This window comes from Monodon monoceros, unplaced genomic scaffold (assembly GCF_005190385.1).
Source record: "Monodon monoceros isolate NGI ecotype Baffin Bay Population unplaced genomic scaffold, NGI_Narwhal_1 Super_Scaffold_11, whole genome shotgun sequence".
Lineage (NCBI taxonomy): Eukaryota > Metazoa > Chordata > Mammalia > Artiodactyla > Monodontidae > Monodon > Monodon monoceros.
Window position 1 is genome coordinate 67,539,473 of NW_021703767.1, and position 13,716 is coordinate 67,553,188.

The window sequence follows — 13,716 nt, forward strand, 5'->3', positions numbered from 1 at the left end:
TCTATTTCAGGAATCCTCTCTTTGACCAATCTAACTTTTGGCTATAGTAGGAATGACATAATAAAAGTGGTAGTTTTTGTTTGACCTCCTTGGTTGTGCAGCTCTCATAGGAGGTCACCCCCTTGCCCTTGAAGTTCAGTGAAATCCTCCATCATCCTGGTGGTGGAAATCACAGGGGGAGGCTACCCAATACACATCCATAATAAATCACACTTTTTATTGTCTTACCAAAATCTATAGAACGTTCTTTTATTCTATCTTACAGATGCAGAGTGTTGTGGGTTTCTTTTTTTCCCTTATTATCTTGTTTTCTAGGCTTTTTGAGAGAGTTTCAAGAGGGGGGATTTTTAGTCAGCTTCATCTTAATGCCATGTCTGGAACTCAAGCCACTGAATTATTATTTTTTTAATACATTTAGACCTAGGTCAACAAATTCAAACGCAAGAAAAGGGTTAAATTTCTTCCACAAGTGTTGGCAAAATCTGTAGAAAAAAAGAGGAACAGCCTTTAATAAAGAAAGTTACAAAGTATACAGTCATTGAGGAGGAAAGTTTTCAGGGGTGTAGGAGGGGTTGCTCCTCCTCCCACTGCCCACTAGCACAGACAGACAGACAACAAACGAGGTCATTCCCAGACAGTTACCCCAACAGCAGAAACCAGTGAAGATGGGTCTCGGATGGTGAGTGATCATTCTTATTCTTGAAAGGCAGTTATGAGTTAAGTGACCTCAGTGTCAGGCTGAGATCGAGGATGGTGCTGTTTTCTGTCCTTCCTGCCCAAGAATGCTAATTATGTATTAAGGATGTATTTATGCAGCAGGAATATCTGGGAGAAAGAGCAATCTATGCTATGGAAGTTTAGCTAGAGTCTTGAAGCCATTCGCAACTTCTTGCTCCATCACTCTAAGATGATCCCATACCTCCAAGGCAGGGGAGCTTTTAAAAAATGTCTACCGAAGATATTTGACTACTAATTAAAGATGAGAATTATGGAAATGTCAAAATGTTTATTGGTTGTTGGGGGTTTTTTAAGTGATTTAATTTTGATTTTTGAAATTTTTTGTCAGATATTTAAATGTTACAGTTGCTGATTTCAAGAATCAGGAAATTTTAAAATGTCTGTACAAGTATAACAAATGACAGGGAGTAAATTCAATGGACACCAAGGTCAGTTTGGCCTGGGGGTGGGGAATGAGATAGAGAAAGTAGAAGGAGAGAGGCCGAGGAAAAGGAAGAGGAATAAGAGGTGTAAAAAACAAATGCAGAACCCAGATCATGAGTCACAAAGAGGCCATGGGAGATTCTGAGCAGGGTGAGGTAGCAGAAGGAGGTAGAGTAATTCAGTTAGCTACCAGGTATTGAATATGCATGATATGCTGTGTAGTTTACTAGTGTGATTTCACTGAATTTTCATCTTCACAGTGACTCTCAGGCAGATGATATCATCATTGTGTTTTATGGATGAGATAACTGGCTTAAAGCAGCTAAATAATTAACTCAAGGTCACGCTGGTCATAAGGAGTAAAAATCTTTCTTTCCACTTTGTCCTGCACCACAAGGTTTCTCCATGTCCCGGCAGGCCCCCATGGCAGTGACTTACTGGAAGAAGTCACATCCACCCTTCTCTTGGATGGTGGCAGCTGGGGTCACTGGTTATTTATTATTGTTCTTTGAAAATCTACGTAACCCTCGTCTATCCAGTGCTTACTGGTTTGGTAGGCAGCTTTGCTGCTTTTATTTCAGAAGATTAGAATTTAATTTCCAAGTAAAGACTCCTTTTCCCTCCAGTGAAATTTTGAAATGTTACCCACGTATGAAGTGAGCAATTTCAGAATATATAATTTTGTGGAACCACAGAAGTGGTACCTTATGCTAACACTGCCTGCAGATGTCTATAGAACCACAGGCCACTGTCTATACTGTTCTTGTTAAGATTCTCTTTGTTTCACAGTGCCTGAAAATTGATCATGAACAGGAAATTTTAAAATATAAATGGCCAATACTATTTAGTCTTACCTGAAATAAAAGAAATGCAAATTAAAAGTGAAATGTCATTTTTCTTTTATCAACTTGGCAAATATTTTGTTTGAAAAGCAAGCAAGTAAGAATCCTATGTGTTTCTAAGGAGGGAGGAACATTTATACCCTTATTACCTGTTGATGATAATATAATCTTTCTAGACAATAATCTAGTGATACATACCAAAAGCAAAATGTATACGCCTTTTAACCAAGTAGTCCAACTTTTAGGAATTTATTGTAAGGACGCAAGCATATTTTTCTTGCCATCATTTCCCATAGGGAAAATCTTAGAAACAACTTAAATATCTAAACATAAGTAGTTAGTTAATTATGGAACATCCATGATGAAATACCATGCAATCATTAAAAACTCTATTGTAGAACAATTCTTAATGTATTTTGTATAAGAAAAAAACCAGAATGTACACTGCTACTACTTTTATACATGATACCTCTATATGTATATGTTAGAAATACAGATGATTTTTATTTTCTACTTTGTGCTTTTGAACCTGGATCACATCTGCAGGCAGAAAAATAAAACTAGATATTTAAGAAAAAGTAACCAATAGCTGGCTTCTCTCAGAAAAGCAGTCAGCTGTCTAGTGGTATGTGATCACTCATAATTTGTGGAGTTCCATTGTTAGGGCTTTGGCCCTTTATGTTTAACTTTTTTGTCTCTTAACTCCTTCTCAAAATATACTCACTCTACCCATAAATCACTAGATCCTGATAAGCCTGTTTTCATAGAATATTCTATGTGGAAGAGACCGGAGTGCTCATTTCCTTATTTTACAAATGGATCTCATGGCTCTGGAGTGAACTGCACGGTGAAAGAAGAACAGTGCAGGGGTTAAATGGCCACAGTTAGGAACCAAAGTGCTAGTGTTTCTGTCCCGGATTCTTTCACTTTCTAGCTGTGTGACCTTGGACAAATTGCTTAACAACTGAAATCCTTAGTGTTTTACTGTATAATGGGGATAATTGTGAGATTTTAATGAGATAATCCATGTAAGTTACTTAGAACCTTGCCGCGCAATAAGTATTCAGTGATTATTATTATTGTTGTTGTTTATTACTATTACTGTTAGGATTAAGAAACAGAAGGGAGGTCATTTGTCCAAGATGATACAGCTACTTGATGTCAATGCTAGGATTAGAATCAGGAAAGTTTTTTCCCAGCAGAAGTGTTCAATCCCCTCTGAGCCTGTCAGGACAACCCTAGGCTGGGCTCCCAGGGGAGCTGACAGTGAAACAGGCAGAGTCCAAGGACAAGACCAGCCACTTCCAGGAAATGACTCTGATCACAGTGGGAAGCCAAATGCTGGAAAGGAGGATGAGGGTAGGGAAGCCGAGAGCCAAGTTAGATGCAAGGATGAAGCCGGGAGCAGAGAGCTAGTACAGGAGAGAAAAGATGGCTCAGAGACCCTCCTGAGGCTTTTTAGACCACCAGCTGTGGGCTTCATGGGAAGTCAACATAATTTAAACACCCAAGGTCTGGGTAATTAAGTAGACAAATGGGGTGCATGGGGGAATTGCAGGTGTAGCTGTGAGAAGATGCCTGGCAAGTAGTACTCATAGAGGATGAGGTGTACACTGGGAGGGGTCAGAACAAGGACACTCTCTCCCCCCTGCCCCGAGCCCAGGCATCCATTGTGATTATCCTAAAGTCACAGCCTACATTTGAAGAACCATAAACAAGCAAAAATACGATAAAATTTGCTTTAAAAATTCCTCGGGCAGCAGAGTGCAGAACTGAGTTAACAAGGAAATCATTTAGGAAACTATTAGGCTAATAGGACTATAGGAAACTAATTCAAGGAGAGGCGTTGAGGACATAAAACCAGGGCAGTTATGGTAGAGTGAGAGAGGAGAGGATGCATTTGGGAGATATTTACACACCAGAATTGATAGGATTTGGTTTTTGACAGATATGGAGCTTGGAAGGAGAGATCTAAGTATACAGTGGCATCCTCACAAAATGGAGGATATAGCAAGTGGATTGGGTTTGGGCCAGGGGAAAGAGGACAGAAGTTGAATTCATTTTTTAATGCTGAATTTGAGATCTCTTGGAGCAGCTAGATGATGTCCAAGTAGACAAGTGGATATACAGGTGTAAAGCTCAAAAAAGAGGTATGGGCTGCAGAAAACATTAAGAGTCTTCAGCACAAGTATAGGTGATAGTTGAAATTCTCGTTGTGGGTGAGATCACTAGGGAGAGGGGATGGTGAATTGAGAAGAAGCCAAGGATGGAAGCTGGAAAATTTTGACATTTAAGGAGGTAGATGAGGATAAAGAGTCCACAGTAGACACCAAGGAGGGACTAGAGAGAATGGGAACAGAGCAGGAGAAAAGTGAGGTCATAGGAACCAGGGGAGGAGAGAGATGCAAGAAAGAGAAGGACAGCTGTACACCTGAAACTAACATAATATTATAAATCAACTGTACTTCAGTTTAAAAAAAGAGGAGGACATGTTCATGGAAAGACAAAGCATATTTACCAAATTTCTACACTGAGCACATGAGATACAGAAAAAGTGACTCTAGGGACTAAGGGTTAAGGGTTGGTTGTGTCCCCTCAAAATTTATGTTTTAAGACTCTTGGTACAGAGTCTTAAATTGCTTTCCAGAAAGGTTATAGCCATTCACAATCCCATAATCAGTAGTATATGAAAGTACCATTCTTCTTAATGGTATCTCAGGATGTGACTGTATTTAGAGATAGGGTCTTTACAGAGATAATCAAGCTAAAATGAGGTCATTAGGATGGGCCCTAATCCAAGATGACTGATATGCTTAAAAGTAAGAGGAAATTTGGACACAGAATCATGCACAGAGGGAAGACCATGTGAAGAGACTTGGAAAAGATGGCCATCTACAAGCCAAGAAGAGAGGCCTAGAACAGATCCTTCCCTTAAAACCCTCAGAAGGAGTGTTGTTTAAACCACAAAATTTGTGGTACTTTGTTATCACAGCCCTAACAAACAAATACATTTGGTGGGTGTACATAATCCTTTGGTGAGGGTGCAAATAGCCAGAGAAAGAAACTGTGAATAAATATCTCAGAGAGCTTGGTGAGGAACCAATAAAGGATTAGGTCACCTAAGCTAAGAGGAGAAAAATATTTCAAAAAGTAGAGGGTAGTCACGGTGTCAAATTCTGCAGAAAGGTGAAGTAGGAGAATGACTGAAAATGTCAGTCCAGAGGTCTGTGGTGACCTTTGTGGAGCACTCCCAGCTGAGTAGAGGGGGTAGATCTTAGAGAGCTGAGAACAGAGACAGCAGATAGATCACTCCCACAAAACATTAGGTGATGAAAGGGGACCTCTTCACTGAACCAAACTCACTTCTGCTGTCCATAAAGAGCCACACGGAGACACCCTAGAGTCAATCGGCCAGACCTGGAGTCTCCTCTGCTTTCTGCAGCTGTCATTTCACATGTTGGATTTGTGGTACTGACATAGATTCCATTCTCTTTTGTTAAGCCATAAGAAATGTGTTTTTCAAAGCTTCTCAGAGATGAACCCTATGATGAATCTGATGTTGTAAGGGGGATGTTGTAAGACTGTGGTGAATCTAATGATGTAAAGGAAAAAACAAGCCTGAGTGGAATTTGGGGGATTATTATAACTTAGGTCAATAAGCAGGAAAAAACATAGTAGAATTGGAATAGGGAAGTATTAAAGCATTGTCCTAGAAAGCTTGGAAGTCAAAGTGAGTTTAAAATGTGCCTTCTGTAGCCTCAGGATATTACTGGCCAAGCAATGCAAATGTCACACTTCTATATTATTGGGGATCAAATTAATCAGGTTTGACTCTACTAAAAGATCTAATAAAATTTTTTTAAATGAACATTTAGTGAAATAAATGAATTAGTCAATAGCAGCCAGGAAATAACCATGGGGTAAAACCTGAAATAAATAAGTACCCAAAAGATAAACCTAGATCATCACCTCCATCTTACAACTATTTTCAACCGAGTAAACAATAAATCTTTATCAAGAACCTGATAGTTTTAAGGCAGTATGGAGGATACAGAAGAAAAAGCAGACATACAATCTTTATAATCTAATTGGGAATGGAAAACAACAATTATGAAGTGACAAAAGCAATCCAATGCCGTTAATAATTGATTTTAAAATATACAAATAACAAAAAAATATTCATTTTCAGTAGACATTGAAGAAACACCAATGAGATGTTTTCACTTATCAGATTAAACAGTTAAACAAATAATCCAATTACAAAATGGGCAAAAGACATAAAAACATTTCCCCAAAGAGGATATACAGATGATAAGTAAGCACATGAAAAGATGTTCAACATCGTTATCCATTATGGGAATGAAAATTAAAACCATAGTGAGCTATTATCGTACACTTATCAGAATGGCTAAAGTAAAAAATAATGGTAACACCAAATGCTGGCAGGATGCAGAGAAACTGGATCACTCATACGTTGCTGCTGGGACTGTAAAATGGTGCAGCCACTCTGGAAAACCGTTCGGCAGTTTCTTACAAAACTAAACATACATTTACCATATAACCCAGCAATTGCATTCTTGGGCATTTATCCCAGAGAAATGAAAACCTATGTTCACACAAAAAACAGTACATGAATACTCATACCAGCTTTATTCTTAATGGTCGAAAACTAAGGGGGAAAATGTCCTTCCTTGGGTGAATGATTAAACAAACTGTGCTACACATATACCATGAAATACTACTCAGCAATAAAAGGAAAGAAATACTGATACACACAGAAACTTGAATGAATCTCCAGGGCTAAGTGAAAATGCCAATCCCAAAATGCTACTGTGTGATTCCATTTATATGACATTCTTGAGACAACAAAATCACGGAGATGAGAACAAGTTGGTGGTTGCCATAGTTAGGGGTGGTGGGGAAAGGAAGAGGTATGTGTGGCTACAAAGGGATAGCACCAGGGAGCCTTGTGGTGGTGGAACAGTTCTGTATCCTGATAATGGCAGTTGTTACATGAATCTACACGTGTGATAAAACTGCATAGAACTACACACACACACACACACACACACACACACACACACAGAGGAGTGCACATAAAACATAAAACTGGTGAAATCTGAATAAACTCTGTGGATTAAACCAATGTCAGTTTCCTGATTTTGACATTGTACTAGTGTTATACAAGACATTACCATTGGGGGAAATTGGTTGAAGGGTACATAGGGCCTCCCTGTACACTTTTTTTCAGCTTCCTTTGAATCTTTAATTATTTCAAAATAAACAGTTTAAAATGTAATTTTAAAAGACAAAATTTTCATCTTCACTAAGTATTAAGGAAATGCCAGTGTAAACACCAATGAGATATATTCATTTATCAAATTAATAATTTATATTTCATTAGGGGATGGGGGTATTAATGCTCAGAGTATACAGGAAGAATGGTACTTTCATATACTACTGATTGTGGGATTGTGAATGGCTATAACTTTTCTGGAAAGCAATTTAAGACGCTGTATCAAGAGCCTTAAAAATTCAGATACAAGCACACTTGGCCACTGCCTATTTCTCTATGTTCTAAGTAATTTTTTCAGTTCATTCAGCACCTTTGTTCCAGGCAGTATGCCACACATTTGAAATATACCAAAGACGAGCAAATATGATTTCTGTGCTGAAAGAGCTCAGCTTAGTGGTAAATATATCAAATGTGGTGATATTTTTATGAGTGAAGTGTGGGGGGTTCCCCAGGAGCACAAAGGTGTCTGTTTTCTGTTTGTCTGTAGGTAGTATTGTGTCTTAGATAAGTGCCAGCATTTTGAGTCAGTCGGGCTGGTGTCAAATAATAAGTAGTTAATAAGTAATTTTGTACTTATTAGCGATGTCACCTTGGGGAAGCTATCCAGCTCCCTGAACTTCAGTGCTTTCATCTGTAAAATGAGGCTACTGGTACTTACCAATGCTATGAGGGTTATAAGAATTTATAATGGATGTAGAGTCTTGTGAAAATGAAATATTTTAGGCTTCACATTATTTTCTTTAAAATCTATTATTTCCTATCTTTTAAATGAAGTCTTAAATTTCTTTGGCTCTGCCTTTTCCGACTCAGTTCTAGCAAATGGATTTTTACCTGTAACTGAAAAGTTGCTATAATAGACCTCCTAATTATAGATAAGAGAAGGCCAGGCTCAATGCAAGTGAATAAGGTGAAAGCCAAACAAAAAAGCCACCTAAAATATATTTATATGAGGTAGGATGCCAAAAACATTAAAATGAAACCCTGTCCTATGATTGGTAATCAATTGAGTGTCTTCATGAAGTTGTCCTTGAAACCCCCTTTGTAGCCTTTTGGACCTCAAATATTTTAGTTCTGCTTATCTGCTTTTAATTTATAAAGACGTTTTTGCTCATTAGTAATCATGGGTAACATATTCAAATTTATACTTCTAATTCTAGAAGATACATAAACTATCATTTTTCTTTATCATAAAAATACACTTATTTATCTTGTTCTAATAATTTCACCTTTAGGGATCTATATAATTAGACAATCAGGGATGTTAACAGATTTGTGTACAAAAATGTTTATTACACCATTATTTACTATAATGAAAAATAAGAATCAACCTAAATTTTTCATAGTAGGTGAATGGTTAAGTAAACTAAAAGTGAAGTTGATGATGACTTCTTGATGACAGAAAAAAACATAAGACTATGGAATTATAAAGAAAATAATGCAGAGAAACAAGATAGCAAGCAAATACGTCAAAATAGTCATAGTGATTACCTCTAGATTGGTGGGTTTTAGAAATAGGGATTTCATTGCTCTGCTAAGGAGGATGAAATCAAGGTAAAAAGTCATCTAGTAGCGGGGTACAGACTCTAAGTCAGAAGTGGCAAACATAGAACACCTTTGAGACCCTCAGATAACAGAAGTGAGTGATGGAACAAGGCAGGTGAGAGCTGGGAGACAGAAGCTAAGGGGGTTGAAAGTGTGGACCCAGCAAGACACTTCCCTATGGAAACCAGATCCTAAGGCAGAGGCCACTTATCTTCTTCTCTTCTGACTGAGTTGGGAGTGTTCCCATGATCTTCCCCTGGGGGTTGGAAGGAAGTGGATTGGGAGCGAGGGGAGAACTTGATTGAGAGCTCAGTGGAGAAGGTGGAAATTCAAGGAACATGGAGAATTTAGACAGTAGGGAGTAGAAAAGTTAATGTGCCCATTCAGTGGCTCACCCAAGACTTTATTTCCAAGAGAATTCCCTGGCTTGTTAAGTGTTCATGGTTGCCAGAAAATAAAAGTTAAAAAAAGGAAAACAGGCTCAAACCCAGGCTCTTTAATGCCTCCAGCTGAATTTTCACACATACAGGCAGAATGATCCCTTTAAACACTACTTAGTTATTGATATCAGGGGCTTATTCAGTTCTGGGGGGCCTTAGGAAAAACATCTGCTTAAAGGAACTTTGGGCAGGTTACTTAATTCTCTGAGCCTCAGTTTCTTCATCTGTTAGAAGGTTGAATAGTTTCAGTTTTTCAGAGGGTAAGGATTAAGTGAACTAATGGAGGAATATGAAATGCGTGGCTCAAAGAAGGAAGGAACAGTGATGGCTGTGATGAGCAGGGACAGGGCTAGGAACTTACATAGGTGTTGTCCCTGGATCCTTACGATGACCGTGTGAGCTTGGTATTATTTTCCCCATTGAAAAAAAATGAGGAAATTGAGGTTTAGAGAGGTTTAGTAAGTTACTCAACATCACAAAATTAGTAAGGGGCAGAGTAGAGACATGTACTCAAAAAAGTGCCAAACCACACCAAAAAAGTACGCTGATGCCTGACATTCTAATGATAGTCACATAGTATTATCAGTTAGAAATTAAAACAGATTCAATTCTATATACCACTAAAACCTTGAGGTTGCCAGCTGTGTGTCCCTGAGCAAGTGGCCTAACTTCTCTGCAACTTAGTTCCCTCACTTGTAAAACTTTGTATGTTTGTTGTGCAGATTAAATGAAGTAATAGATTTAAAGTACTTAGCAGAGCACCTAGCTTATAAGCAATCAGCTAACAGATATTAACTTTAATAACATTTACTGGACCTGTTCCTTTGCTAAGCACCAGGAACGCAAAGGGGAATGAAACATGTCCCTTGCCCTTGTGGAACTCAGGACAGGAGAGCCATGTGAGCAGTGAGATTGTAGCACAATGAGGAAATAGCTATAATGGAAGAATAAGTAATGTGATTTGGGAGCAAGGAAGGTATAGATATTGTGAAAAGAGGAGGGGAAGGATGGCCAAAAAAAAGGTTTCAGCTGTGAACTGTGGAATGATCTGGATCTTAAAGGAAGGGGGGCATTTTGCCGACAGAGAAGGCAGGAAAGGCATTCCAGACAGAAGGAACAGTCTGTGCAAAGGCAAAGAAGGCAAAATGCCTTGATAGGATTTGAGAGGGTCAGGGAATAGTGAACAGTTCAAGTGTGACTAGAGGGTAAGTTATATGAGTTGACTGATAAAAGCAGAAGAGAAAACTTGGATTCAGGCTGTCAAGGGCCTCATGTGTCTTGCTAAGTAAGTGTGACTTCTGTCCATGAGGAACAGGGAGTAAGTCTTTAAAGCAAGGAAGTTTCATAATCAGATTGTTTTTGATGAAAGATAATGGTAGGGTAAAGGATAGTGAGAGGGAACCAGCCTGGAGGCTGCTGCAATAGTCCAGACAAATGGTGACAAAGATCCTAACATTGACCGCCATTGACATTGGAAGTGGGTGGGGAGGAAGGGGAAGTGAGGGGGTCACTTAAACACGTGTGAAATCCAAGGTGTGAAAATGGCTTGGTCCCTTCTTACCACAGTCATCCCAAAGGACCAAAACAAAAACACAGAAAACCTCTTTTAAAAATAATCTCTTTTGTTTGTATGCAAATAGGCCGTGCATAGTGAAAATGCAACTCAAGTGTGATGACAGATACAATATTTTCTGTCTTCAATCCATGAAACACAAAGATGGAACTGGTTTACAAATGCTGTCCTTCTTAAAAATTCCAACTCCTCACCTTAAAGCTGTAGCTAACCAGCGCAAGGCTTATTTGAAATTGTTTTCAGTCTTAAACCAGATATGTGGAAATCTATTTAAGGCACTTTTCAAAAGAAGCTTTACTGACATTGCTGCAGAGTAAGAAGAGCAACATCTTGTTTTACTGGAAAATTTCTTTCATATAGCAACACCTCTGCGTGGTGGTGGACCTTTAGAATTTTCCAGATAAAGGTGTGTGAAGGGAACTGCAAAAATTACACTTCTATGTATGGTTCTGCACCACCAACTTGAAAATTGCAAATTCAAATTGACAAATACATATTTTAAGGGTTCACAGAAGTCTTATGTGCATTGCTTTTGGTTACAAAGATGACACAGGGAAGTGAGCCTTTGGGTATGAAGTACCCCCTCCCTCAACCCTGCTGTGAAATGGAAGCTTTAAAAAATCCAGTGGTTTTTTTTTTTTTTTTTAAACAAGCTTAGTCATATTAGTTGTGTTCTGTATGCCCCAGTCTATTTTATTTTACTTTGTAGTGCACATTTTATTTATACTCCTATATAAATATTTTGCATAAAAAGGTGCTTTCTCAGGTCTTTGTGCTTCCCTAAATTTGAAATATACTGCCATTTGTTAAAATGTGTTAGTTTTGTTATGTATTATATTCCCTCCTCTGCACACACAGCGAAAACTACATGGACTTAACTCTTCTAGCATCTTTTACATTTAGAATATTATCCCATTTTATTTCTTCTAACCGAGGTTATAAAGGAAATGGCAAATGTCAAACGCTTTGTGAAAGAAATGACAGTTTCTCAGAATGCGTAAGTGCATACTCTTAAGCAAGGGGCCCCTTTAAATTCAGAGATCACAATCTTCTGAACTGAGGTTTAATGTTCCCAGGTAATGCTAAAGATTGAAAGGATGTAAGTTTGGAATCAGATATTCACTGTTAGATTCTGAAAAGTTCCATCACCAATGTTGGCAATTTATTGTATCAATTTTTAAACTTGCCACTGTATATATTTCCTTCTTCTTGGAAAGATTTTATGTGGTTATGTTACCTGTTAACTATCTTTTGAGTAAACTATCTTTTGAGTAAACTATCAGAGAAAGTCCTGGGATTGTAAAATTGTATTGTAAACCTTACTGAATAGCTAGAGCATAGAATTACTAAATTAGTTAAGGATCACTTAGTCTACGCCTCCCTCAACTGAGCTCTCTCGATTGTTCCACCCATGACTAATGGTCATGCAGACACTGTGACCATTTAAAATATGAAATATCTCTCAGAGAGCCTATCCTTGAGATGGAGGGCCTGGGGAAATTTTTCTTAACTGTGGCCTGCATGATCTAGTTAGAATCTGCCTCATGCTTTCAAGATGGTATTTGATCATTAGGACATCATATGTAACTGAAGTTGTTTATGTTGAAAATCAGTTGGTGACAAGTACCTCGACATTATTAGATTGCACAGGTCTCCTGCACTCACCTGCAGGATCTGGGAGGACAGGGACCCTCTGCTTTTGCTCACCTTGGATCCCAGGACCAGCTCAGGGCCTGTACTTAATCAAGGCTGGTTAAGCATTTGTTGGTGAATGAAGGCAAATTAAAAAGTAGAAATTCCAAATGGTGTAATTACATCTGTGGATTTTAAAGAATTATTGAAAAATGGGAAATGTTAACTGAGATACAAAGATCAGTGGGAACACAGGTGAAGCATAAAATGTATGTATTGGGACGTCACTAGAGTATATAGTTACTACCAGTTCCCATGTATGCTCTGGCGCCAGCCTTGATGCTCTGCCCAGCCCTTCCAGGGGGTGTTTGTGCACTCAGGAGGCAGGCAAGGCAGGAGGGGTGCTCTAGTTGTGATCTTGCTGGTATAATCCTGGTCTCTGTCCACTGAGTTGTGAATTCCTTGGTTCCCTTGAGCTGCCGTTCTTCTCTGGCTTAACCTTGTTTCTGACCTGTGGTCCAGTTCCCCGCTGGTCCCTAGGGCCTGTCCCCCAGTGAAGGGCCTTGTTCCATGGGGACAAACAAGGAAGTATCTCCATTCACCACACTGTAGATATCACACTTCTCAGAAACTCCTGATTCTGGGTGTGTCGTAGCACACCCCCACCCCATTCTGCCCTGTCTCCACCAGACCACCGATGCCTCTCAGACCCTGAGTATGGGATGGCTGGCTCCTCACATGCTGGGGTTCTCGCCCCCAGCTCCATCTTCCTCCCTTTCCTCACTCACCCAGACCACTAAAGTAAGAGCTCACCTAAAGGCCACCCTCATCTCCAGTACAACAGTACTTCTTTTTCTAAAATGCATGTACCCTGACGCTTACCCTTTCGACAGTTTTTTTCCTTAACCTACTTTTCAGTACGTGCTAATGTAATCTTCAATCCAAACAGGCGTATTTTGCTGCTGAATATTAAGCCACCGTGTGATTTTGAGAGAATGTTTTGTATTCACTGGATAGAATCTTGCAAAACAACTGTTGGTGCCTCTTGCCTTTCTGACTTCTTAGAGGACATCTAGGCAAAAGTGTATCACTGGGTCCTAGTTTCGGTGTTCAGAAGCTGATCAAATACAAGTTAAGAAACAATACACATGGCCTCTTTCTTAGCATGCATGAATGATAGGTGTGAATTTGCATCATGAGAAAGTGAATAGAAGGAGGGGCAGCTAGGGA

General features: G+C 39.0%; 1 protein-coding gene across 3 annotated transcripts in view; it reads left to right on the forward strand.

Moving 5' to 3' along the window:
- The first annotated feature begins 550 nt into the window (after positions 1-550).
- Positions 551-13,716, forward strand: part of CD86 (CD86 molecule) — a 62,058-nt gene continuing 48,892 nt past the window's right edge. For all 3 annotated transcript variants that reach the window (XM_029214265.1, XM_029214268.1, XM_029214267.1), the window contains exon 1: positions 551-679. In XM_029214265.1, the coding sequence (XP_029070098.1) occupies positions 666-679 (14 nt within the window). In that variant the 5' untranslated portion in view covers positions 551-665. The remainder of the gene's footprint in view (positions 680-13,716) is intronic.